Below are 26,911 nucleotides of genomic sequence, written 5' to 3' on the forward strand. Positions count from 1 at the left end.
GCGCTCGGATTCTCCACAGGAGGGTCATGACATCGAGGCAGCGTTCCTGCGGTGAAGCCCGTGAGCACGGGTCCTTGGCTTTCCTTTCCACCCGCTACTGCACAGCCTTATCTCCTAATACTAGTGAGCCCCTACTGAGCATCGGCTGTGGACGGATCCTGTCCTAAGGACTTTACACGTGCTGATTCATGTACTCTTCACAACAGTCCTATGAGGCACTGTCGTCATCAGTATCCCCCTTTACAGGTGAGGAAACGGAGGCTAGTCATTTGTCCAAGGTTAAAAAGCAGAGTCAGGATCCAAACCAGGCAGAATTCATGGTCTCACCCTGTGTCCTACCTAGCCTGTCTTATTAGGAGGAAATTCACTCGCCTAGTAGTTTGCTGAGCACATCAGAACTCCTTAGTAAGTACTTATTGGTGGAACAATTTCTTCCTCAAGGAGAAAACCTTTTGAGATAGAAAAAAGAATCCCATAGGACAATTAGCAAGTGTTCGGGCCCACATATCCCTACCTTAATGTGAGTCCTGGTGGGTTTTGTGGGATCTTTAGGGCTGAGAAAGGGATCAAAAGGCCAGGACAGGTCTGACTTTCGAGCAAAGGCTGGTGGTGCTGAGGCCGTAAAGAGAACAGACTAGGTTGGGGTTTAATTGGGTTTGAGGTGGGCACTTGTGCGTACGGAGTTAGTGATAGTGTTTAGTGAATGTCCCAATAGCCTATCTATAAGTTTTAAATACAAACATAATATGTGTTAATACTTGAGAAAGCTTTCTCTCTACATAGGTTCAGAGGTGGTTAAATTGTTTTCAGTGCTTTGAGGCTAATTCCCTTACATTAACATTTTAAAATTATATCACAACCAACAAATATGATATGAATTGAGAAACACGTATGATTTGTGAGAGATTTGGTTTTACCACTTTTGTTGACGTTTTGGAGTGTGCAGGAGAGATTAAAGAACTGTTTCACGGGGAGCTTCTTAGAGAGGATTTGATCAATGATGATTCAGTGATAAATATCTGTGGAGCTACCCTTGTGTGCCAGGCACTATGCCAGGCGGCGAGGATACAAAGCCGAGAAAAAACACTGTTCTTGCCACATGAGGATCCCACCTCCCAATGGGAAGACAGTGTGTAGACAAACAGTTAGCAAAAGTGCTATTATAACAGAGGTGAGAAACTCTGAAATTGCCAGTTTCATGAGTGCTACATCAGGTGGACACTATAGGAGGCCAAATGCTTGCACTTTTATGTTTTTGTTTTTAGTATTTGAGTTTTTCTTTGTTTTTCTTTTTCTTTTCCTTTTTTTTTTTTTTTACCTCCCCCTCCTTTTTGAGGGTAAGTACAGGGGAAAATGCTAGAGATGCTAGTACTATTTGTTCATCCAACCATGGAAGCCTGACCACTTTTTAGCTTTTGAAACATTCAGTGACTCAAAATACTATCAAACCCCAAGCAATCCTTTGGTAAGGATGGGATGGCAGAGAAACAGATCTTGGATAGGAAGTCACCCGGTACAGGAACAGGATGGGGCAGTCGTTACAGTTCAATTGTGAACAACAGAATCCACTTTCACTATTTAAGTGGAAAATGATTAATTACCAGGTATTAAGTGGCTTTCAATTCAGTGGAGCCAGCTGGGTGGAGCTTCCAGCAATAGCTCCCAGCCCCCCACCCCCCTGAATTTCATTGCCTCTACCACTGATTCACACCAACACAATGGGGGCCTGCCCTTTAGCTGTCCCTGTGTTGAACTCAGGTCTGAATTCATGCTCCTAAGTACATCTGATTGGCAGACTCTTAGATCATATTTGGAACCCGAGCTGCAAGGGAGTCTGGAAAAGTAGTTTCTAGCTTTCCCGTCTGCAGCACAGGATGGCACATTAGGATGGGGTATTGATCAAGCCAGTCCATGGTATCTGTTGCAGTTCATTACAATATTAAGATTCTGTATTAGTCTGTTTTTGTGTTGCTATAACACAATACCTGAGGCTGGGTAATTTATAAAGAAAAGAGGTTTATCTGGCTCATAATTCTGGGACAGTTGCACCTGGTGTGGGCCTCAGGCTGCTTCTACTCATGGCAGAAAGCACAGCAGGCAGCTGGCAGGTATAAGCAGATCACATGGTGAAAGGAAGCAAGAGAGGGAGGGGAGGTGCCAGGGTCTTTTTAAACAACCAGCTCTCATGGGAACTAATAAAGAGTAATAAAGTGAGAACTCACTCACTACTCCCACCCACCCAGGGAGAGCATTAATTCATTCATAAGGGATCAATCCCCATGACTCAAACAGCTCCCAAGACTGCCACCTTGGGGATCAAGTTTCCACATGAGTTTTGCTGGGACAACACATCCAAACTCTATTAGATTCTCTCTCCAGGAGCACCCTCAGGCCTGAACCTTGTCATTGCCTAACCCCCATGCATATCATTTGCTTTTCAGGCCAGATGACTTCTGAGTCTATGCCTAGACAGGGTTCATTTTGAGGGCTGATGTTTTTAGCACAGCTTCCAACCACAGTGAAAATATCATGGAAACAGGAGTGAATATTGTTTGGGCCTTCCTAGCTTCTTGGCTGTGGAGTTTCAGCTGGCATAAATAAGGTTAGCTAATGCTGCTAGACTTGTGGAACCATTAGAAACAGGTGACCCCTCTGGGCCAAAGACACCCTAAGCCAGAGTGCGCAGCCTGTCCAGCAAAGCAAGGGTTGGATTTCGGTCCGCACCTCCTCCCTTGACCACGCAACTTTGTGCAGTGTATAGCCTGCACAACTATATGCGGCAGCCCTGGGGGGTTGGGTCATGTTCATTTCCACCATGGGCAGAATGGGAAGGTGTCCACACAGGGCCTGGCCTGGTTAGTCAGGCTGTGTGGAAGGCTCACGCTGCCTCTCTCTCTCCTCTCCCCACAGAGATCCCCCAGTGTGCTGGCTGCAACCAGCATATTCTGGACAAGTTCATCCTGAAGGTTCTGGACAGACACTGGCACAGCTCCTGCCTCAAGTGTGCAGACTGCCAGATGCAGCTGGCTGACAGGTGCTTCTCCAGGGCTGGAAGTGTCTACTGCAAGGAGGATTTCTTCAAGTAAGTCAGAGCTGTGGGCACAGCCTCCGCCTTGCCTTGACCTGTCTCTGCCTCCCCCCGTGCAGTAAGGGGGAAGTTTGCAGTGAGGCAGGATGGGGAGGACAGAGGGTCCACCCTGGATGGCGTGGGTAAGTCCTGGTGATGAGAAGATGTTCCTCATTGAGGTCCCCCTTCTGATCACCAGCCCCATCACTGCGTGAGGGCCAGTATCTTGGCCTCACCTGAACTCTGCAAGGTGTGGGGGTGAGGAGCCTATGAAGGCATGGGCCAGATTTCTCCCAGGTAGCTGACAAAGGATCTCTGCAAATCCTAAAAGGAGTTGCTCTTTCTGTCTTGGTGATTTGGTGCCTCAGGGCACTTGGCTATAACATTCCCATGACTTTCAGAGCAGGTGCTTTTAGGTTCATGCCCCCTCTCTAGAAGTGTCTCCATGGCTGTGTTTCCCCAGCCTGCTTCAAAGGCCTCAGAGGCTTGGAAGAGTTGCTCCTGGTAGGAGTCAAGCCAGGCTTGGTCTGTGTCATTACTTTAAATAAAAACATGATGAAGAGGCAATTTTGTGTAATAGTTAAGAGCCCAGATTCTGCCTGGGTTTAAACCCAGTTATTGGCTATGTGCCCTTGGACAAGTTACTTAACTTCTCTGTGCCTCAGTTCTTTTATCTATAAAATGGGGCTGATAATAATAGTTCCTGCCTCATTAGCTTTAAATAAGTTAATATGCATAAAGTCTTTAGCATAGCACCTGACATGAGTGATAGCTCTTAAGATGTCGGTGGATTTTTCATTCTGGGGTTGGGGCCATCAGAAAAATCTTGGACCTTTTGGTCAGGGTGAAGGGACTTCCTGGAATTTATTTCCCATGGCATTTAGTCTGGGACTTCTCTCCCAGAACCTATTACCAGAGGCACTCAGGCTGGTGCCTCTGCCGACATGGACCAGCTGGCAACAGCAAAGCCAAGAACGGGAGGTGGGGGCCACGGGCCTGTGACACTGAGCCCTGTGTTCAGGCACACCAAGGCCCATGGGGTGCTCTATGTGAGGTTGGGGTGCTGGGGAGGCTCACCAAGGCCTGAAAACATTCAGTGTGAATGACCAAGGCCCCGAGAGGCAGTGCACATCCTCCTGATGGCGAGCATTCTAGAGACAGGGAGGAGAAAAGGCGAGAAATGGGAGTCCCAGATACAGAACAGGATTCTTCCCAAATCCTCCCAAAGGTTAAAGTGATTAAATAAGTGATTATTTAAATAAGTGATTTGAATTTCTGAGGATTCTCAGATTTCTTCAGCACAACGTGAGTTGGCAAGCACATTTAAGAAGATCTTAGTGACTACTGTCACCATCACACTTTGGTCAAATACATGCTGCCCCCTCCTTGTGTGTGTGTGTGTGTGTGTGTGTGTGTGTGCTACAGGAGGGCAGGGGCAGTGGCTGTCACAGGCACACCCTGCAAGTCCCTGATGGTTCAAATGCAGGGACGGGCCTTCGGTTCTTCCTTAAGCTTTTCGTGTACTGCTCCCCTTTCTCCCAATCTTCCTTCTGCTTTGTCCACTTCCAACCCACCTCTAATTTCCTTTATTCTGGCATTTCTACAGTTGCATTCCCTCCACTCACATCCTTTCTCAGTGGACAACAAGAGTTTGCCACTGTCTTCCTCCCTCGATGATGCCCTGGCCAAACGCCATGGCAGGTCTTATGGGACCACGGAGGGGGTGAATTTCAGTGTGCGTGTGCACATGTGCACCTGCATTGTGTACCCGTGTGCATATGTGGACATAAGTGTGTGTGTAAGGAGGGCAGGAGGGAGCAGGTGAGAGGACCTGGACTTGGGGGTTGGGTGAGCTGCCCCTGCTTCTGTGATCAGGGCACCATCCTCTGGTCTGAAGCCACAGTGAGCTCAAGGGACAAGGCAAGAGGCCATGTCACCTTCTTGCCCATCTAGGGACAGGGTAGGTGCTGAGATGTCCCTGGGTCAGGCCTCAGGTCCTGTAGGGATTCTGTCTGGTCCAACCTGGCAGCCTGTGGAGTACAGGCAAAGCCCGTCAGGGCCATGGACCCAGGGCTTTGTCACCAGAGGGCCCCTTGGAGCCCCCAGCATCACCTCAGGGGGCTGTCTGATTTCTGGACCTTGACTGGCTGGTCCCAGGTTTGGAAAGGGAGGGTGGAGAGGGAGATGGCAGCAGCGCAGGTGTAGGGTTGGGTTGGGGAGGAGAAATGACAAGGAGAGAGGGTCTCCCCAGACCCAGGAGGGGCCCAGAGTGTGGGCTGAGGAGGGATCACCACAGGCCTGTGAGCCATAAACCGAAGACCAGAAATAACAATAATGGACCCTCACCCAGGCTGGTGCCCCGACCCCTGCCTCCATGGCCTCCTCAGGCCACGGCCCTCGTTTGGGTCCTTCCGGGGCCTTGCTGAGCAGTCACCTCCTGACTGGTAGTAGCCCACAAGCCTTCCTGCCATATGAGCCATCCTACCTCATGGCTCAGGTCCCGACCCTGCTCTGGCCCCTTCAGCAGGGCTGCCTCTGCCTGCGGAACATGCCAGATGCGTTAGCGCTACCAGAGCCTCTGCACATGCTTCCTTCCAGCTCTGGCTCACTGCTTTCCCCGGGCACCCAAAGCCCCCCAAACAGGATGCCTGTTCCCCCGGCGTGCTCTGCATTTTCCCACCTCCACACCCTAGCTCAGACTGTTTCCTCCCAGGGGAGACGTTCACCCAGCCTTCCATGGTCGCTCAGAGTCCAGCCCCTGAGCGGGCAGGAGCCCCCGCAGAGCATCCCACCCTCTCCCTTCTGTCTCTGGGTGACTCAGCACCAGCTGCTTTGTTTTGCTCATTTCTCGTGCACCTGTTTTATCTTCCTTGTTGGCTTGAGGAAAGGGCCTGGATGTTAGTCATTTTTCTGACCCCTGCGTAAGCACCTGGCTCTGAGCCTTCCCATGCCATCGCCAGGTTTGATGCAACAAGGGGTAAATTACATAATGAATTTCCAAGGGCTTTGGCAACTAGTTTCTTCTGTATCTTGAGAGTCAGGGAGGCCCAGGCTGCCTCGAAAATGTACCACAATGATTCCCCATGTGCCATGGGACTGCTCTGCTTCATAAAAGGACCCACTCTCCAGGTAGATCCTTTTGTAAAGCAGGGAACTGGCCACAGATTCAGTGCTGAATCCAGGCCATTAACTCTGTAATAGGGTGCTGTGTAGAGAGTAACTTAAAAGTGAAGTCATTCTCCCCCTGCAAATGGAGGGACAATCGAAGATGAAGACTAAGCTTCTCTGAAGTCCCCAGTGAGGACACTTGGACTTACAGGCCCCACCCAGCTCTTCAGGAGCATGGCTGTTTGGTACAGGAAGGCTCAGCAGCAGGTTCCGTCCTAGGTAAGGACAGCGGGGGAGCGGGTTGTCTAAGGTCAGAGTGGCTTCACCTTCCATCTGCAGCAGTCTTAGGACTCTCTGCCCACTTGGGGCTAGGGTGACCTGCTTGTTATTTCAGCTTGTTAAATGTCACCAGGCTCCTACTTTCAGATGGCACATCAGAGCAGACATGCAGGGGTGCTGTGAGCAGAGAGAACAGGAGAGGGGCAGGAGGGGCGGGCAGTCCCTGGCACCCAGGTCGCTCCCTGCTGTCACACTTGGCTGCAGAAGGCACATCTGTGACAACATTGTGAGAGGGACAGCAGGTGCCATATACTTGAATTCATCCATCAGACTGCAGAAAGCTCTCAGCTGTGGGGTTCGGAGGACACCTGGTCAGAGCCAGGGAGAATCCCTTCTCTATGCTTCTTGAAGGAAAAAGGAAAAAAGAAAAGCACTGGTTCTTTTCTGGTTCCTGCCCCAGAGCCCTGTTCAGAGGCAAGCGGCAGGACTCACTGGCTTTGCTGATCACTGCTGTGGTTCTGTGTTTCTGGATCAATATTTTAATCTCTTTGCCCATAACAAGGGGCAGGGCCACTGCTTTGCACAGCTCCAGGGTCATCACCCTCCACGTCCTATTCTATATGAAGTTCTGTGACTCAAGATGGTAATATGAAGAGGGCCCCCAGAGCTGCGCCATACCTCAGAGGTGGGGAGAGGCTTCCAGGAAGGGGGGCAGGACGTCCCCCAGCCCGGGACATGTGGTAATACTGGTAACTGGCAGCAGAGGGTGATGTTGGTGTGTACACAGACGAAGAGAGAAGTATTGTTGGGAGGTTGTACTCTGTGGTTGTTGCATTTTCTCTTGGGGCTGTTGAACTCTGCCTTGCTCAGTAACATTGGCTGGTTTTTGCTGTTGTTTGTTGTCTTTGCTTCTTGGGTCTTTGGTTTTCCTTTCTCCAAAGGAAATAGAATTCTGAGGCCCAAGAGGAGAGGCACTGGGTTGACTAATGCAGCGTGGTAGGGCTGTGATTTGTTCTGAGTCCAGTGGGGGCTTTCAGCACAGGAGAGCCTACCCTCATGCAGAGGATGTTCCAAGGCCTATCACAATTTGATTTGCAAGCTCAGGGGCCAAGAACTCCTTGCTTTGCATTTGCTAAGCAGGTCCTTTCCAGACCATGTGTGCAGTCGTGGGTCCCATGTCTCCTTGCAAATGGACCAGGGCCTGGGAAGAGCAGGATTCTGGGTGCAGGGTTTCTGGGGCCTGGGAGGATCTCCCTTACTCTGAAGCACAGTGCAACAGGTTCTCTGTTCTGGGAGCTGGGTTCGAATCCAGTTGGCCCTCAAGCCTAAGGGCACTCAGCTGGCCTGTAGGCAAGTTCCTTAACATCTCTGAGCTTCAGTGTTCTCTTCAGAAAAAATGAGAATTCCAGTAGTGCCTGCTTTAAAGACACCTGGTACACAGGAGCATCTCACAGAAGGGAGTTGTTTTATGAGCCAGGTGGTTTGTGAACCCAAAAGGAGCTCAGCTGAATTTCTGTTCTATCTTTTATTACCTATTTGTCAGCAAACAAGTAAGCTTTTCTGAACCTCATTCCTTTGTTTATTAAGACGAGTTCCCACAGAGCTGGGAAGAAGGTAGAGTGTAAACTGTGTCCAACGTAGCTCTAGGTGCTTTCTCAATGTCTCTGGGTTTCTGGCCCTGATGTCTGGCTACTTGACCCGCAGCCCTGGAAGGCCAGGCTGTCAGAGTTGTCCCTCAGGGCCGGAACTGCACTGGCTTCTCCTGGTCTCCCCTGGGACAAGCTTTGAGAGCTTGCTGTTGAGGTGACTTTTAACTGCCTGGAACTCCTCAGATGGGGGGGTAGCCTGGTAGAATGGTGAGGGCGTGTGGCACGGATGAACCACAGGACAGACATGACAGGTTGATTTACGTGAAGGTTTGGAACACAAATCAGTGATTATTAGGAAATAAATATATGTATATTATGAAAACAAACATAGCTATAGAACTGAAGAGAGGACAGCATTTATACACCTTTAAGGTCAAGGGCAAGCCCTCAAAGACATTCCAGGCTTGTGGGGCACTTCAAGCTGTGCTTCTGGCCCCCAGGGGTCTGTACTTACATCTGCCTGTCGGAGGGGGTTGTGGGGGGAGAGTCGCCGGTGTTCTGAGGGTGCTGCCACCCCAGGAGGTTCCTGTCTAAAACGTCATGCTGCTTTGGGGGTGTCTCCCTGCCCCTGAGGCCCTCACCCTGCTGGCCAGGCAGAGACGGGCCCTGCTAGGGGTCCCTGGCAGGATGGAGGGCTGCCCCGTTGCTGGGCCAGCTCCCTCTGTGCCTTGCCGGGCCCCTCCCCCAGCCAGTCAATCTCCAGGCTGTCCTGGCTGTCAGCCAAGGGCAGGTAGGCAGAGTCCTTGGAAGCTAGGAGCTGCTCTGATTTATCCCTGCAGTTCAGAACAGCATGTTTCAGCTCTGGCCTGCGCTGCATTTGGCCCAGCCGCAGGGTGGTTTTACTGGCTATGGACAGATCTTCACTGGTGACCTTAGCCCAATCACTCTCGTGACCAGGGCCTCCATTCCTCATCTGGGCAGTGGACAGATGCTCACAGGACATTGGTCAACATAGGGCAGGCAGGCCCGACCTCTCTATGGGATGGACTTCACAGAGGGAGCGAGGATTGGGTTTAAATCTAGGTTCAGCGTGGACATGGGTGTTAGACTGCACTGAGCCTCACTTTCCCATCTCTAAAACAGGAATACATATATCTGCTTTTCAGAGTTACTGTGAGGACTGCGTAAGGTGACATAAGTTCTTAGTTATCATTATTTGTAAGTATTCTTATTAAGGTCGTGACGATTTATCTATGTAGGGAAGAGAACAGAAGAGAGAACAAGGGTCCTAGGGTCAGTGGCTTGGAGTGACATGGCTACACAGGTCTTGGGTCCTGGCATTGGAGGCGAGGCCATGTCCAGTGGCAGTGGCAGATCAGGGGATTGAAACAAATGTTTGTGTTGTAGTGTGGGGCTGGTGGGAATAGGTGTGAGTTCTCCTCATGGGATGCTGCCCTTCCCTCTTCACTTCACAGAGGAGGGTCCCAGCTCTGGCCAGGGGTGGGGGTGGGGAAGGTCAGCAGTGCTTGTGTGGCTGTGGGGCTGCCTCAAGCAGTCTTGTGCCCTCATACCCCAGGAAGAGGCTGCTTCCATTCTGGGGCTGGTTGGGGTTCCAATCTGAGGCCAGACTCTTGCTGAGCCACTTTGCCAGCAAGAGTGCGCGCACGCACACTTGCCAGGCCATGTGCGCACACGCGCGCGCGCGCACACACACGGTGCTCTAGCCAGATGTGCTTAAGGAACCCCCAGGGGGAGGGTCTCTTTGACATGTGACTTTCCATAATTCCTGAATAGTTTATAGTCTAATTCCCTCACTAAGCAAATTAAACCTTTTAAGGTAACGATCAGGTGGTCCAGATAGTGGCTATGCATGTGGGCATTTGTAAGACTCAAACACACGGTGGGACCAGGCCCCCAGTTATTTGTGATGGCCTGTAATCAAGGCAGAAGCAATTACTTAGCCCAGCAGTTTCCCCGAGGGACAGTATATCAGGTGGGGATGAGGCCTCGGATTGTCTGTCTGCCTGCCCCGGGCACTCCCGTTCAGCTGCCATCTCCCAGGCGAAGGCCTCCTGACATCTGTGGAAACCCTGTCTCAGGGACTTTTCTGGCTTGGGGGAATCTGTTTTGAACCAAATAGTTGCAAATCAACTTGGGAGTCAGATGCCTCTGGGCTGTGGAAATGGAGTCCTCAAGCAAAGTGGGATCTGGGTGACATGGGAGTGGGAGATGAGGGGCAGTGCTCTCTTACCCCAGGCAAAACACACCTGCCAGCAGCCGCAAGCCCTCTTCTCTCTCCTTCACACCCAACCCTGGCCATTAGGTGCCAAGCTATAGGGATCCCACCTCCAAAAGGCCCTTGCTGTCCATTCCTGCTGTCTCTGTCCCCTGTCAGGCCTGTTTCCATGCCTCTGCACCGCCTGATGCTTTTCTAACTACTGTCTTCCCCACCCCTCCTTCAACCAGTGCAGCCCCTCCTGACAGGCCCAGCTCTTGCTCCCATCGCCTTTTGAAACTTCTGAGCTTGGCATTCAAGGCCCCATGAGTCAACCTCATCCCCTGCTGATTCTCTGGCCAAGGTCACACTAGGGGCCCCTCATAGCCAGTGTCTGGTTTGTCACTGGGGATCTTTCTGTGTCCCTGGAAGCCCCACTTTGAGGAGAAGCCACAGACTAGGGTTGGGTTCTGTGGCCAGTGAGTGCAATCAGTTAGCCTGGGGGACTTGATGGGGTCTCTGCCCCAAATGTCCATTCCGCTGATTGCCACAGTGTCTGCCAGGCCACCATTGGAGAATAAGGCCTTAGATTCTTGGGACTCAGAGAATCCACAAGCAACCTGCAGATGCCCCAGGAAGGCTAAGAATGTAAGTTACACAGGATTTCTCAAAGAATGGTCCGTGCAACAGCTGCATCGGGGTCACCCATGGGGGTTAAAAAGTGTTAAGTGTGGGTTCTGGACCTAGAATCTGGAGCCGGGGTGGCTTTTCTGCTTTTAAGCAAGCATCCCGGATGAGTCTTCTGCACAGGGTAGTTTGGTAGCAGCTGACCTAACACCTTCGCAGAGACCGATGAACTGGTAGTGAGAAGGGCAGGTTAGGTGCTGGGAGACGTGAGTGGGGAGGAGGGAGTGTAACCTTGGGCCGGTCAGCTGACTGCCCCAAGCTTGTCACCATCTGGGAGAACGGAACAATAATATCTACCTACTAGGGCCGTTGTGTGGTTTAAATGAGATAACGCACATGAAATTGCCTGGTGCATATTACATGCTTGATGCATGTTTACAAAAATATGGGGGTGGGGGTGGGGCTGGATTTTTGTAGAAGGGGGTCAGATCCTACATGTCCCATTACCTCTTGGGAAGCAAATCTGTCCCCTGCAAGGGGATATGTGGCCGAAGAAAGGGAGAGTTGGGTTCCACCCCCTTTTCTGTCACTAATGGAGGTGTATAATCTTGGGCAAATCACTACCCCTCTCTGGGCCCCAGTTTCCTCCTCTGTTAAATGAGGGGGAGGTCACTGGTTCTAAAGCTTTTCCAGTAGCATTCATCTCAAAATAATAATGTTGAATCCTCTTTGAAAATAAAAACATTATAAAAAAACCCAAATAAGAAGCAGATCACTGTGGGGCAGTTCTGGTGGGCCAGAAAGGTATATGTATGATTGTGTGCATGTGGCAGGGGGGCTATGTCCCCACCACCCAAGTCTCTAATATTCTTTGGTGTCAGGCCTTCTCCAAATATGACTCCAGTCTATGTCTGAAGACACTGGCCACTCTCAGGCAGAACTTTATGTGCCCACGACATAGCCGTGGCCTTAGAGTGGGTGGTGATATATGTTGGAAATATTGGTACATACAGTAACAGTAAATATCAGCAACTTACCTGTCAAGTGTGGTGATAGATAAAAGAAATACATGTAGGAAGTGTCAACTGGGAAAAAAAATATACGGCCCGCAGTAAATCACCGCCAAGCAATTAAAGCATAAAATCAAGTTGTGCAGTATTTTGTTTCCTCTGGACAGTGCACCATGCTGTGGCAGCTCCCACACATGGGAGGCTGACATGAGGCCTGCGTCAGTCCCCATCAACTGCCAAGAGTAAGGGAGGCGTCCCTGAGGACGAGCACTGCGTTCAAACCCCAGCTCCACTGCTCATTAGCTGTGAGGCCTTGGGCACGTTACCTCGCTCTGTGAACTTCAGTTTCCTCATCTATAAATGGGGAACATGTATTAATGCATACCATAGGAGTGGGTCATTCATTTAGTTATTCAACAGACATCCACAGAGCACATGGGCCAGGCACTGCTCTAGGTGCTGGATTCAGCCATGACAAGACAGATGAAGTCCCTGCTGTCGTGGAGTTTGCACATTCCTCTATTGAGATGAATGCTCTGGAGAGGAAAAAGGAAGTTCTGGGGGAGGTGGTCGAGGAATGCTCCTCTGAGAAGGTGGCATTTGAGGGGAGACCTGTAGGACTCAGGAGGAAGCGAGGCAGGTATCCAGGGAAAGAGTGTTCCAGGCAGAGGAGGCCATATGGCTGGGGTGGAGTGAGCAGGGGCAGAGTGGAGGAGTGAGCTGGGAAAGGTAGTAGGGGCTGAATGGAGGTGTAGGGCTTGTCGGCCATTAAAGGAACTTTGGCTTTGACCGTGAGTGAGATGGGAGTCACTGGAAGGTCCTGAGCAGGTGATCACAGGAGATGTGAGAAGTGGTGGGACGCTCGATGTAACCTGTGGTAGAGCCAACAGGGTTTGCCGACGGATCAGTCAGGGGTGTCCAAGGTTTTGGCCTGAGCAACTGGAAGAATGAAATTGCCATGGTCTGAGCTGGGGAAGACCCTGGAGGAGCAGATGGTGGGAGGAGATCAGGACGCTGGCCTTGGGCCTCCATGTGGAGACGCTGAGGAGCGGTGTGGCTCAAAGGTCAGGGAAGACGTCTGCTGACGTGGACTCGGCGATGCCGAGGTCACGGGCGACCTCATCAGGTGGTTGTGGTCGGTTGGTGGGCAGCACCCTGATGGGAACGGATTTGAGCGAAGAGCGGGAGCAGAGCCCTCTTCTGGGCGTTCTGCTCTGAGCGGGGAGCAGTATGGTAGACAGAAGGGGTGGCGGGGTCCAGAGAGGGGGTTTTAAGTGGCAGAAATCATGGCATGCTTGTGCTCTGATGGGAAGGAGCTCAGAGAGAGGGGAGACAATGACATGGGAGGCAAAGGGGACAGTTGCTGGAGGAATCTTATTAGGCAAGAAGGAAGGTGCCCTGTGCCCCGCTGAGGCCGAGGAGGGGTGAGTGGGTGGGGGTGTGGAAGGTCTCCCCAGAGTGTCTCTTCTCTCTGGGACATCAGAAGCTGGGCCACCAGCAGAGGCTGTGGATGGGGGGCTGGAGAGAGCCGGGGTCCGGGAGGTGGGGAGTGAGTGGGCTAGGGAAATACAGGAACATGTGCAGGGCCCTCCTGAGGTTGTATCATCAGCCGAGAGTGAGCCCCGTCAGCAAGGTGGCGTGTTTCGGGCTGAGAGAGGGCAGGGGGTGGCAGGGGTGTGCGGGGGACGCATTCCCAGGATGGGCAGTGGAGTCTTAGGAGGGGAGTGAGGCCACAGGGGTGGGAGCGAGGGGTGAGGGGCAGTGACAAGCACAGTGAAAAGGGCAGTCCCTGAGTCGAGGGAGCCAGGGTGTTGGGGGCACGGGCAGGACAGGAGGCGGCGGGATGAGGGGAAGTGACTTCTGGAGGTGCTGCAGTTCCTGGTCGCAGCGAGGTCTAGGGCAGAACCTGCAGTGAGCGCTGAGGAAGGGCAGAGGCCATGCCTGCTGAGAAGTGGTGGAAGAATCCAGAGGGCGGAGGCAGGAAGGATGGTCACCGTGGCCATTGACGTCACCAAGAGTGATGACAGGAGTGATGGGAAGCCTGGTGGTACTGCGGTGGTGGTGGCTGCTGCAGGGGGTGGTAATGGGCCGTGGGCTGAGGGCCCGGGGGTGAGGATGGAGGGAGATCGTGCATGCACAGAGCAGGACACACTGTGGGTGCCTGGTGAGTGGGAGCTGCCTTTATTAGTAGTGTCCCTCAGTGACCAAAATATGGTACATTACCTGGGTCTGACTGCAGGGTAGAACTTAAAATCAGGAATGTGCCAGACATGTGGTGTAGGATTTGTGTGCCCCTGGTTTGAGAAGGCTCGGTGCCTGCAGGGCCTGCCTGTCACCCTCTTTCTATAGGATCCAGACACCCTCTAGTTTGTCCCTGCACTCGAGAATGGCCCAGCCAGGCCGGTCAAGAGCAAAGGGCGGACAGTACTCAGGCAGAGCACTGGAGCAGAGGGTGAGAGTCGGCCATGATGTCTGGGGCCCTTCCTGCACCCCAACCCTGAGCCAGCTATCAGAGCATGGACGGTGGTGACTGTCCTGTCGGGTGTGTTGGGTAAACATGCCTGGGGGTGAAGGTGCCCAAGGCAGCCCTGCTTTGCAGGGATGGGTGCCTCGCGTGAGGGGCTCAGGGCAGCTGGGGATGCATGGGGGACAGGGCCCTCTACACAAGGCCCAGTCTGGGGTATAGGGGTACCAAGGCCACTGTGTTGTGGCAGAAGCAGCCAGTCCCAATCCTGGTTCTCTCACTCACTGCCCGTGGGAGCTGCCTCTGAGCCTCCATTTCCCATCTGTTAAAAGGCGTCACCATATCCACCTTTCAGGCTGGGCACTTGGGAGACGTTCATGGAATGAATGTAGGGACGACAACAACGCAGGATGGAAAGTTTCACGTTTTAGTAAACCACGGGCCTCATTTCAACCTGGGACTCAATCCCTTCTCAGAAGGGCTTTGTTTGGTGATGGGGAGCAATAATCAGCCACAATGTATATCAACAAAATAAAATTTAAAAAAAAATAAATAAATAAAATAAATAAATAAATAAATAAATAAATAAATAAATAAATTGGAAAAAAAAAGAAGGGCTTTGGATAGGAGCTGTCATTATTGTGTTGAGAGCCAATCCTTTCCTGACTGCTTCAGGCACACATTCATTCACTCATTTGTTCACTCATTCATTTATTCATTCAGTGGGTCTCTGTTGCTTGCCTACTCCTTGCTGGGCAGGGATAAGAGAGAATTTCCAGTGGTGTTGGCCAAAGGAGGAAAATCATGTGAGCCATTAGCAAGTCCTCCCAGCTGCTCTCCCTGGGGAGACTGGCTGTCCCTGGAGGCCTGGCCAGGCAGAGCCAGTCAGCGTGATTGTGTTTCTGGCGAGTGAGGCTGGTGCAGACAGTGCATCTGAGCTGGTGGGGCCTCCCTGCATGCAGTAGGTGCTCGGTGGTGGGTATTAAGGGGGTGCTACCTGGAAAATCCCTCAGAAGCCCCTTTCTTTGGCTAGTGTCCAGCCTCCACCCTCACCCTCAGCCTCCTTCAGATTTGGTTGGGCTATTGGTTCTTTGTGTAGCAGCCAATTTCACAGCTTCATCTCACCTTGGGCCTGGGAATTTCAATGATGGCCGTGTGTCACAGGACAGCTATGCAGCCTGCCAGGCCTCGGCTTTCTCCTCTGTGACTCTGGCTGGTCTGAGATCTGGAAACTTGGGGACAGTGTCTTCATCACATGCACACCCCATGGGACAGCAGCTTATTCCAGGTCCACTGGTTCTCACTGTAGGTGGGGTGGGGGGTGCCCTGTAGTGCTGGGCCAGACTGGGGGAGCCCTTCGGGCCAAAGGGGTGCATGCAGCTCCCTCAGGGAGGGTCCCCTCGGCTCTGCTACAGGGGAAAAAGGTAACGAGAGGCAACTTCCACTTACCATCGGTATAAATCCCACAATCAGGAAAATTGCTTCGATGGCTAAAAAACGCTGGTGGGAAAGTCCATTTATTTTTCATTTTTCTTGTGCACTTGCCACCCTCGTGCATGAATCACTGTCGGTATGTAGATTAAATTTACATCCCCGTTATCTTTCATGTCTCTGGTGCTCTGGTGTCAACTGGGCTTCTGGTTACTGAAAGCCCCTGTCTGCCTTTTAGGGGTGGGAGAGGCCACTGAGGGGTCTTTGCTCTGTTCCAGGGTCTCCCCTCAGCCCTCTTCTCCTCGGGCCTCTGTCCCCCCCGTTTTGGCCACCAAGATAGGATGTGCATTTTGGGAAAGTCCAGTTCTCCTCTGGAGCTGCTTCTGCTCCAGCATCTGTAGCAAAGGACCTGGACATTCCCTCCGGATTTGGGTGGTTTATTGGGAGAGCTCCCAGTGAGCATGGTGAAGGCATCGTTTCATTTCAACACCTGCTTTGTGGATTGGCCAGGACTGGATATAAAAAGTACAGGCCTTTTGAAAACAGTCTTTGGTAACACATATACAGGCTTCCTTTCCCTTTGTTCCCCAGACACACATGCGCACACTCACACGCAGGGTGGAGCTGGGGGCCTGCCCACCTTCCTCTTTAATTCAGGCGACATGGCTAGACAGCAGTTGGCGGAGAAGCCTGGTCCTCACCTGTGTTCTGGAAGGTACAGAACACTGGATACTTTGTTCTCCATCCTCAGATTTAGCCAGTGGCGTTCTTTATTCACTGATTTCTTCATTCAACACATATTAACTCCACATTTCTTGGTCCTGGATCCCTTTGAAAATCTGATGAAAGCCCAGGCTCTGTCCTGAGGCAGGATTTGGAACAACTTGGTCACCAACTTGGTCACAAAGCCTATCCTGAACCTCAGGCTGGGACTCCTGTAAAAGTCTGAGTTCCTCCCAAGCCACGTCTCAGCCATGCCTTGTACACTAACACCCTTCTCGTACCTGTCTCAGAAGAGTTGTCCCTGGACCACATTCCTGGCTCTTTTGGGGTTACCCATATAGCCATAGAGGCACGCCCCCCCCCCTTCTCCCTGGGCCACTACGTCCCTGGTAGGGGGCTTCTGAAGCCGCAGCTGGCTATGCCTATTCTGGGCCCTGTAGCCCCCTCAGCAGGTGTCATTACTGCATAAGAGACCCATCATTCTGCATTAATCTGGGATTCATCATGATAGCCATGACCATAATTAATTTATTTGGTATTAATGTGGATGAAATATGTACTGTCCTTTCAGGGGAAATCAGGCTGCCTATAAGCATTAGTTAAAAGGACCATTAAAATCAAACCTTCCCCAGATCCATTAGGCGAAGTCTTTCATCCTGAAGAAGATAAAGTTCTGCTGTGTGAAATGTCATGAATAATTAGGTTGATTGCTGTTTTAAACTCTGCCCCTGCTTCCCCGGCCCCTCCCGCCTCCTTCTGGAGCGGGGAAGGCTCACCTGCAGCAGAATCTTCCCTGCCTGTGTCTACACCGGCCCCCATTTTCCCTCTCCTTCTATAGCCGCTGGTGTGGCTCTGTTTATCTCTCCAGCCAGAACTGGGAGAGGGTTTAAGTGACCCCCCTGGACTGTACTTTCAATGTGTCTATTTCTCCTTCCTTCCCAGCCTGGGCACAGGGTGGCTATGAGTGGTTTCCTCTTGCCTTGGTGCTGGTCCAGAAAGGTGTGGACCAGAGAGAGGTCTGAAGCAGCACTTTTCAAACTGAGATCCGTAGACCCCTTGCCCTGAAATGCCACAGTGGCTTGAAAGTGCAGCTTCCTGGGCCCATCCTGGCCCTCCACACCCCAGGGCTGTGCAAGGGAAGGGAATGGAGGCTGGTACGAGGGCTTTCTATGTGCTGGATGGAGGGGAGGGAATTGGGGGAGGAATAGGAGAGAGAAGCCATCAGGAGAGCCTCGCTCTGCTAAGGAAGCACGTTTTCTCTGGAGCACCAGCGTGGACACTGGCAAGTGAGGTCTCCAGCCACGCAGGGCCTCCTCCTGCAGCGAGTGTGGGAAGAGGAGTTTTGCTGGGTGCTTTATGCATACCAGCCCGAGGGCACACACAGTTCCCCAAGAGGCTGGTCCTCCAGGAGTCACCATAAAGAGGAGCAGCCAGGAGGTGGAGGTGAGACAGCCTGATGCTGAGGAACTCCTCCTGCCGCCCGTGAACTGATGGGTGTTAATCAGGCAATTTGAGCCCTGGGATGTCAGCCTTGGAAAAGGTGTTGGAGACTCTAGTTCTAATCCAACCCCTTCACTTGTGGCTGAAGAGCCCCACAAGGTAGAGAGGACCAGATGGTGAGCTCTGGGTGGCCTGGGGGTCGATGCCCATGGACCCTGGATTGGTGGGATGGGAGAGGAGCTGGTGGGAAGTGGGAGGAAGCCAGACCCCCCCCCCCCACACACCCTAATCCTTTCCTGCTGCCCTGACAGGCGCTTTGGCACAAAATGCACAGCCTGCCAGCAGGGCATCCCCCCGACCCAGGTGGTGCGCAAGGCCCAGGACTTCGTCTACCACCTGCACTGCTTTGCCTGCATCATCTGTAACCGGCAGCTGGCCACGGGTGACGAGTTCTACCTCATGGAGGATGGGCGGCTGGTGTGCAAGGAAGACTACGAGACAGCCAAGCAGAACGGTAAACAGCATGGCCCTTTGCTCGGGCCGTGCCCTCTGCCTGAGGTGCCCATCTGTCCAAGTGCCCCCGGCCCACCCCTCGGAGCCCTGCGGTCCCAGGTCTTGACCCAACCCTTTGACTCTGGAAGTATTATCAAGTTATGGTAACTGGGAGTGCGCCTCTCTCCCACAATAGATGGTAGACTCAGGAGCAGCTGGGGACCTTGTCATTATCTTGGTGGCCTCCTTGCCTGGGACGGGGCTGGGAGCTTTGTCTACAGTGGACACCAGGGTTGCTTCATAGTTTTGCATATCAGGGTGCACATATACCTCAGCATCCCGCTGCCTTGAAAGTTGCAGTCAGTGAGAGCCCACACATTGGCCTAAGTCATCTCGTACTTCAGTCAGTTGTGTTCGAGTTCCCCTCTCAGACTGTGGGCTTCATGAGGGCAGGGACTTAGGGGTGATGATTCCTTGTGTTTCTGAAGCCCCTGATGCTGGAACAAGTGTTCAGTCATCTGCCCAATGAAGAGAAAGAACATCAGGCCACATTCAGGGAGATGCCAGCTCAACAATATAACCGCACCCCTCCCCCAACCCGTGGCCATTGTCCCCAGCTGAGCAGGAGCTCACTGCATGGCAGAAGCATCTGGCAGTCTCACCTGGGAGACATGCCTTAGCCTGGACAGCGGGCAGCTGCTCTTGCCCTCCATGCCATGTTCTTGGGCAGCCCGGGTCTTTCCAGGGCCTAGACAGACCACCTGTCGCCCCATGCTCCCCTCAGGAAGGCCAAGCCCAACTCCGTCCTTCTGCAGCCCACCTCTGGCTTCTCACTCACACCTGTGCCTGAGGGGTGGAGGTGTCATCCCCCGCCTCTGAATTTGGGATTTGGCCAAACCCAACCTGGAAATCTCAGATGCATGAATTCATGAAACATCAAAGTCCTTTGCCTTTGACTTGAACTTTTTTATCAACTCAGGGTGTCATCTCTTGTTCACAGTTCTGAGCTTGATAAAAAAAAAAAAAAGCAACAACAATTTCATGTATCCTTTTCCAGATCATTCCTGGGCTCGCACACATGTCACATAGATCTGATCTATATGTGGAGAAATTCTTTTTTAGCTTAATAAACGCAGAATGAAGCAAGGGGTGGTGCTGCGGAGGCAGAGGAAATTCACAGGGCTCTTTTGGGGAGACGGCTGGAGCCAGCTTGGCCGTGGCAGGAGGCAGGAGGGGCAGGGGTGCCCAGGCAGGGGCTTCCTCTCTTTTTGCAGACCTCCTCTCCCACTGTACCTACAGCTCTGGCCTTTAGGGTGATCAGAGGCCTTTGGTCTCCTTCCTCCAGAGACCTGGGGCCTCTGCAATCCCATTCCAAGGCTCTTTGCCTTATTGTACTAATCTGCTCTGGTTCCTTAAAACTCACTCCATGCTGCTGCTTTGGAGTCAATTATGATGTCACAGAAGATTAGGGCATCTTGTCAGGGATAAACCATCAAAGCAGATGTACTCAGAGATACCCAGAGGCCTTTGGAACTCTGATGCCCTTCACCAGAGATACTAAGAAGGCACGGCCTCCCCCTGGCCCACAGCTGGCTATCCTTGTCAGAGGCCTGAGAACTCTCACCCGGCATCTCCTGGCATTGTGAATGGCCTGAGAGAAGAGGGAGATAAAGGTAGCCTGGTCATAATCTAGCTGGGAGGGAAGAATGACACTGTAGGGCTCATAATGTTATGGCGGAAGATTTGCACTATAGCAGGCCTTTGTAGGATGATGGAAAGCACTGGATTTGGCGTCAGAGGCTGGATGGGCATCCCCACAAGCTTGGAGGTCCCCTGGCAAGTGGTGCAGCTGGCTGAACCTTGGTGTCTCAGCTATACATGCGGGACAGTAGCACCTGCCACACAGGGCTGTTTCCTGAGGTTTAACTAGGATAAGTCTTGTGCAATGGGGTGTTAAACAGGAGTGAGACCAGTGTGCAAGAGAAAGGCAAAAAGGGAGGTGAGGGGTGCTTTGAGTTTTAAAGCAGTTGGAGGTTACGCAGTATTTTTGGCATGTTCCTCAGGTGTCCCCCTGCCTCTGGCTGTCAGCAAGGCAGGGGCCACTCCACCCTGTGCAATCAGAGTGATCCCTAGTGCAGCAGGGGATGTTTGTCTGTGTAGGCCGTTTGGCTGTCTTTTCATATTGTTTTAATTTCTCCTTGCTACTCTAAACTCTCTTTTCGGCTTGTAGTATCCTCCCTCAAGCTAAACAAAGAATCTAATACCAGCTATTTGCACCTTGGTGGGAATGATTTTGTTCATTTGGTCCATGTCCCTGGATGTTTGCATTTTAGATATAACGAGGTTGCATTTTATGCCAGGGACAGATTCTAGGAGATCCTGCATAATTCAAAACTAACATATTTTAAGTCATTTTCCCACAGGAATTAATGTAAAAAATGGAGGGGGGGAATGTATTCTGGAAGCACATAAATCCTTGACTGATGTGGTGTATCTTTGCCTTAATGCTACTTTTTATTTTCTCAGCATTATCTCTAATACCTTGCAGAATGCTCTCTCCTAAATTAACAGCCCAGGGTATCATGGTCTTGCTTGGCCTTCCTCATAGCGTTTTATCACATCTAACTTCCGTACCAAAGTTATTGATTTTTGGGTACATTTTTCAGCATGAGCACTGCCACTGCTACTTAATGAACACTTGGATGACATTGTTATAGGATATAAAAAAGATTTTAAATTATAATAACAGAGAATGTTAAAATAACAGCGTATTAGTCCCCATAATCGCGAGAAGAAAGTCCTGTGCACATAAGCAGCATGCGGAACCCACGGGCCACTAACCAGGATGACAGGGGTCTATCCCAGTGGCGCTGCCATCTGGCTGTGGTGAAAATAATTTCTAATTCACTAGGTCAAGATATTTTGAGATTAAGTGATTCTCGATGAATTAAAACATTTCTGGTGATTTCATTATTTCAAATTTTATATATAAAGACTGTATACATGTTTTTAAATTGCACTGTTTCATATTTGCCTAACTCAAATTTGCAGCAAACGTTGTCATTCTGTAAACTCTATAAATATGGACAGAAGGAATTGACTCCTCATTACAAAATTGAAAGTGAAGAAATTGTGGAGGTTTTCATCAATCTTTTGGAGTGACTGTCTAAGTAATGTAGTCTCTGTTGTGGGGGCTCTGGAATGCCCCCTCTTTGGGTTGGGACCTCCAGGGAGGGAGCTGGGTGGCAAGTGTTCTGGGATGACAGTGGCTCTGCGGAGAAGAGAACAGCCCAAGGAAAAGAGAGGGCACTGGCCTTCAGCCCCGCTTCCTGTGTGGCCCCTGTGTGGCTCCCTGTGTGGCTCCCTGTGTGGCTCCCTGTGTGACTCCCTGTGTGGCTCCCCGTGTGGCTCCCTGTGTGGCTCCCTGTGTGCACGAGTATAGTCGCTGCACACCACTTAATTCCTAGGACGGCCTCCACTGCTTGCAGGGCCGTGCTGCTGCCCCCAGCTTCAGATGGGGAGGTTACTTGCCCAAGTCACTCACTCAACAAGAGTGTTGATCCTGGGCCCTCTGACTTCAAGGAGAACCTTTTAGAGTCCTGAGGATGAGTGTATGTAAAGTTCCTAGTCAACACCCGTACCTAGGAAGTGCTTGATAAATGTGGGCTGTTGTTGTTCCAAATAGAGGGTTTTTTGAATGGGAGGGAAGGAGAAAAGACAGGGACAAAGGCAGGAATGTAGCAGAGATACTTGAAAGGACACACATGAGAGGGAACACAGAGAGCTGAGGAGCAAGGGACCTGGCTGCCGACTTTATTCTTTGTTCCTCTTAGGGTGCTGTGCAGAGAAGGGTGGTTAAGTCTGAGAGCTGGGAGAGGACCCCCCACCCCCCGTTTACACTTGATTGTGTAACTGGACACACCCAGGTGCCTCTCTCTGTGCCTGGCTCTGAATGGAACAGACCAGCCTTTAACTAACAGGAGCTCGAGGCTCAGCCACTCAAAAATCCACCGAAGACTTTGTGTTGATCCATCGGTGTGTTGCCCCGAACACTCTAGATCAGTGGGTTTTTTTGGTGGCTGGCCAACACCGGGATCCTAACCCTTGACCTTGGTGTTATAACACTGCAATCTAACCAAGCGACCTAACCAGCCAGCCCAGATCAGTGTCTGTCAACAAATTTTGACTCTGACCCACAGTAAAAACTCATTTTACATTTCAACTGATTACACACGTTCAAATGGTGAAAACTAAACAGTTTTCATGAAGCAATACTTGCCCTCATCTATCCTATCCTGTCCTATCCATCTTGTTTCCTCTTTTAGTTTTGATCCACTAAATTGACTTTACAACCCACAAATGGGTTCTGACCCATACTTTATGAACACTCCTTGGATGACAAATGAGTTGCAGGCCCACCCAAGCCATGCGCCTGGAGGGCCGTGGCAAAGGCAGCGTGGCCGTGGCCGTGGGGGACCGGGAGGCTCCTGATGGGACAGTGTCAGAGGGCATCTGGGGGCAGCTCAGAGCGCTGGCCTCACTCTGGCTGTTGACCTTCACCACCCTGGCAATGACTCACTCACGAGGATGTTTGTCATGACAGGGAAATGCGTGGAATCCTATATGTTCCATCTGATGAAAGGCTTCTATGTGGCAGGACTTGCAGGGGAGGGAAGAGGCAGGGAGTGGCAGGAGGAAAGAGGACAGTGGTCCTCACTTTCTAGTGACTTGGGAAGGCCTGAGGGACAGGAGTTGGCTGCACGGGGTCAGGACCACTCTCCCTGATGTCCACCATTCTCCCCCCTGCCCTGCCCAGAGCAGGAGGACTCCCATGGTGTGTTGCGGGGAGGCGGCTGCTGCGTCAGGGGGACTGAACCCAGTGAGAACTGCTTTTCCTCGCAGATGACTCGGAAGCCGGTGCGAAGCGGCCCCGGACCACCATCACAGCGAAGCAGCTGGAGACGTTGAAGAACGCTTACAAGAACTCCCCCAAGCCCGCCCGGCATGTCAGGGAGCAGCTTTCCTCAGAGACAGGCCTGGACATGAGGGTCGTACAGGTGAGACAGCCAGGGTGCCTTTGCCCTCAGGGGATCCCAGGCCTGGGACCGGGTGGACAATGTTCTGAGCCAGACCCTGTGTCCACGCCCTCCACCTGCTGGAGGCCTAGGGAGCATGAGGGCCATCACCTTGTGAGGGCTGTCACTGATCCACTTGGGGAGGTGGGCTCAGGGCTGTGATGGCGGCGTGTTTGCCAGAAGTGGAGCCAGAGTTCTGTGGCCCAAGCAGAGGGACAAGCGGGCACATCACACTCCGGCCCTGCACTCTACTGAGGCTTCAGCCCATTTCCAGCCACCTGCCCTAAGAGTCCTGGGGGCTCTGGGTCATGGTGTTCATCTCCTGAGTCTGTCCCTTGTGCTTGTGTGGCAGGTTTGGTTTCAGAACAGAAGGGCCAAGGAGAAGCGGCTGAAGAAGGACGCAGGGCGGCACCGCTGGGGGCAATTCTATAAGAGCGTCAAGAGGAGCCGGGGAGGCAGCAAGCAGGAGAAGGAGAGCTCTGCAGAGGACTGTGGGGTTAGTGACAGTGAGCTGAGCTTCCGAGGTGAGCAGGGCTGGAGGGGTGAGGCCCAGGTCTCAGGAAAGTCCCTTGGGAACCAGTGATCCTTGACACGCAGGAGGGATCTTTCTTGAGGCCTTGGCAACTCCCTCCTGAACACAGGCTTTTCCTCAAGACTTGCAGTCGAGGGTGGGGGATGATGTTAGTGGCCTTTCGTGATGGGACAAGTAAAAACACAAGATAGCACTGCTGCCGGATCTGGAAGCTGCTGGCCTGGGACCTGGTCAGGCCTGTCCCGGGGCCCTGAGGCCTCCCCTCCTTTCCTGGTGACAGTGGGCACCCCTTCCAGCCCTGGCAGCTGTGAACCGATGGCAGTGTCTCAGCCTTGTGTCCCTAGCCACTCCCCTGCATTTCTCCCCTTTGCAGGGACACTGGCCTACCTCCCACAGCCCCCTAAAGTAACCCCTTCCTCCTGTCCTGGTGGTGGGGAAGACAGGCTCACAGGCCCTTTTCCCTGGGAAATCAATATTGTGAGTGCATGTGAGATGGGGAATTGGCTTCATTTCTGAAATCCCTTCCCCCACCACTCACTTCATCCTGTCCCCTGCACACAAGCTTTGCAGCATGAGCTATATTCATATTTGTGCATCAGCAAAATTGCAAATTACTGCATGCTGTGGATCCTCAGGTTGTTTGCAAATAACCATAACTGTTCTCACTTACTGAGTCCTCAAATGCGGAAGGCCTTCTGTTGGGGGAAAGAGAAGAGTACTGAACTGGGGATCAGACCCGGTTTCTAGTGTGGCTCTGTGAAATCAATTCACTTCTCTTGAGCCTCAGTTTCCTTATCTATAACTGGGGAATACCACGTCTTTGCCCACGTCATAATGTTGTGGAGATCATTGAACACGACTGATTGTGGATGTGCTTGGGGAAAGCTAAGCACATTTGTACACATGAAAAGCATGACAGTCCCCACAGGGAGCCCATGGCTCCTACAGAGGGCCCTGGTCATATAAGATGACAGGTATAGGCAAAAGGCCAAATCATGGCCATTTTACAGTGGACCTGAGCCTTCATCTTCTTGCTCCCTTTAAAGGGCATGAGCTTCCCCTCTTTTTTTTTTATTTTCATGGATTAAATGGGGGGCAGGCAGGCCTCAGAAGAGATGGGGCGCTGAAGTTGAGTCTGGGAGGCCTGATATAGGAATTGATATGTAGGTCCAAGTGGAAATAGAAGAAGTTTGTGGACAGAGGATGGAGCAAGCTGCTGCCAGGAGCACGGTACCCTGAGAGGACTATATCTCAGCCCAGGCCTGGTGACCCTGGAGGTCAGCCTCCTCCCCGAACACAGGGTCTGTGGGGCCCTTCTCACAAGAATAATGCTCAGGGGCGTTACTCTCACTTTAAGGGCCTCTCAGTGGGATTGGGAAAGCCACTTAATCTCATCTGAGCTGCTGAAATCAATGCCTGGAACTCACAGGGTTTTTAAGTCTTGTTTGGTAGCTCATTTCTGTTGGGTGTGGGTAGGTCCCTGGGTAGACATATCATTGGTCTCTCTGGGTAACTATATAATCCTTTATTTTCTAAGACTAAAACTGCTTACCTCTGTTGGAGAGAGAAATTCTTTCAGGTGGCAAAGATTCTATTAGATTCCCTTAATGAAATTCTTTAAGAAACATGAAGATCCATTTGCCTGAATCAAGTCGGTTCTTTGTCCCCAGTGAAGCTTACTGTATAGAAAGAAACAAGTCCCGTGGTGCTGCGCCTCTGTTCAGGTCGACCAGAAGGATTTTGTGCATGTGTGATAGTGGTTCTCAGCTGCCCTTACCACTGAGTCTGCTTGTTTCCCAACCATTTAAACTGAGTACTTTTTTCAGCTTAAAAGCTTTCAGAGTAAATCTCATCAGCACAGTTTCCACTTGCGACGCAGATGCATATGATCCCCCAAACCCTGGGCATTCATACTCCTAGGTGTAGTTCAGGAGCCATAAGGGACCAAGAAGCTCACCGAACATGTGTCCAGCCCTCTGGGACCTGGGCATTTAGTCTCCACAGGCAATGCTTCTGCTTTTCCCCTTGACCCAGGTTGGTCTCTGGATGTCAGGCTGACATGTTGGTGTCTGATCCATGCTTGGCAGCGAGGCAGCTGCCACCCTTGGCCTTCTTCCCTGGTCATGTGTATCCTGGGTTGTGAAGAGCAGGGGACCACCGGAGTCCTGGCAGCTGACAATAAATCTCCGTTCTTTTGTCCACAGAGGATCAAATTCTCTCAGAACTTGGCCACACCAATAGGATTTATGGCAACGTGGGGGACGTTACAGGCGGACAGTTAATGAATGGGAGCTTCTCCATGGACGGGACAGGACAATCCTATCAGGACTTGAGGGATGGGAGCCCCTATGGAATCCCCCAGTCTCCATCCTCCACATCGTCCCTGCCATCTCACGCTCCTTTGCTCAATGGGCTGGATTACACGGTGGACAGTAATCTGGGCATCATTGCTCATGCAGGGCAGGGAGTGAGCCAGACGCTGAGAGCCATGGCTGGGGGACCCACCTCTGACATCTCCACAGGAAGCAGTGTAGGCTACCCCGACTTTCCAACTAGCCCAGCCTCCTGGCTCGATGAAATGGATCATCCTCCTTTTTAAACTTCTCTCCTCCCCACCCTACCTGTCCTTCTGGCTTGAGAGAATATCTTCAAGGATCAAAAGAGACTTGCCTTTTAAGGATCAAAAGTGCGCCAATGTGAATTTCCATTATTTTCAATGGAAATCCTCCACGGATTCCTAGAAGGCTGTGAGACCACACTAGGGCATTGTTTTCTTGGGGAGCTGGTGGGAGAGCAGCCTCAGCTCACAACACAGCCCAGGGGTATAGCCTAGAGCTCTAGGGATGCTGGCTTGTGGGC

The 26,911-nt window shown here is 51.8% G+C and overlaps 1 protein-coding gene across 1 annotated transcript in view; it reads left to right on the forward strand.

The window, feature by feature from the left end:
- Nucleotides 1-26,651, forward strand: part of LHX4 (LIM homeobox 4) — a 41,413-nt gene extending 14,762 nt beyond the window's left edge. The window contains exons 2-6 of the mRNA XM_063106901.1: nt 2,911-3,082; nt 18,265-18,467; nt 23,348-23,502; nt 23,873-24,044; nt 26,257-26,651. Coding sequence (XP_062962971.1) covers nt 2,911-3,082; nt 18,265-18,467; nt 23,348-23,502; nt 23,873-24,044; nt 26,257-26,651 — 1,097 coding nt within the window. The remainder of the gene's footprint in view (nt 1-2,910; nt 3,083-18,264; nt 18,468-23,347; nt 23,503-23,872; nt 24,045-26,256) is intronic.
- Nucleotides 26,652-26,911: the final 260 nt, after the last annotated feature.

The sequence above is a fragment of the Cynocephalus volans genome, chromosome 8, assembly GCF_027409185.1.
Source record: "Cynocephalus volans isolate mCynVol1 chromosome 8, mCynVol1.pri, whole genome shotgun sequence".
NCBI classification, from domain to species: domain Eukaryota; kingdom Metazoa; phylum Chordata; class Mammalia; order Dermoptera; family Cynocephalidae; genus Cynocephalus; species Cynocephalus volans.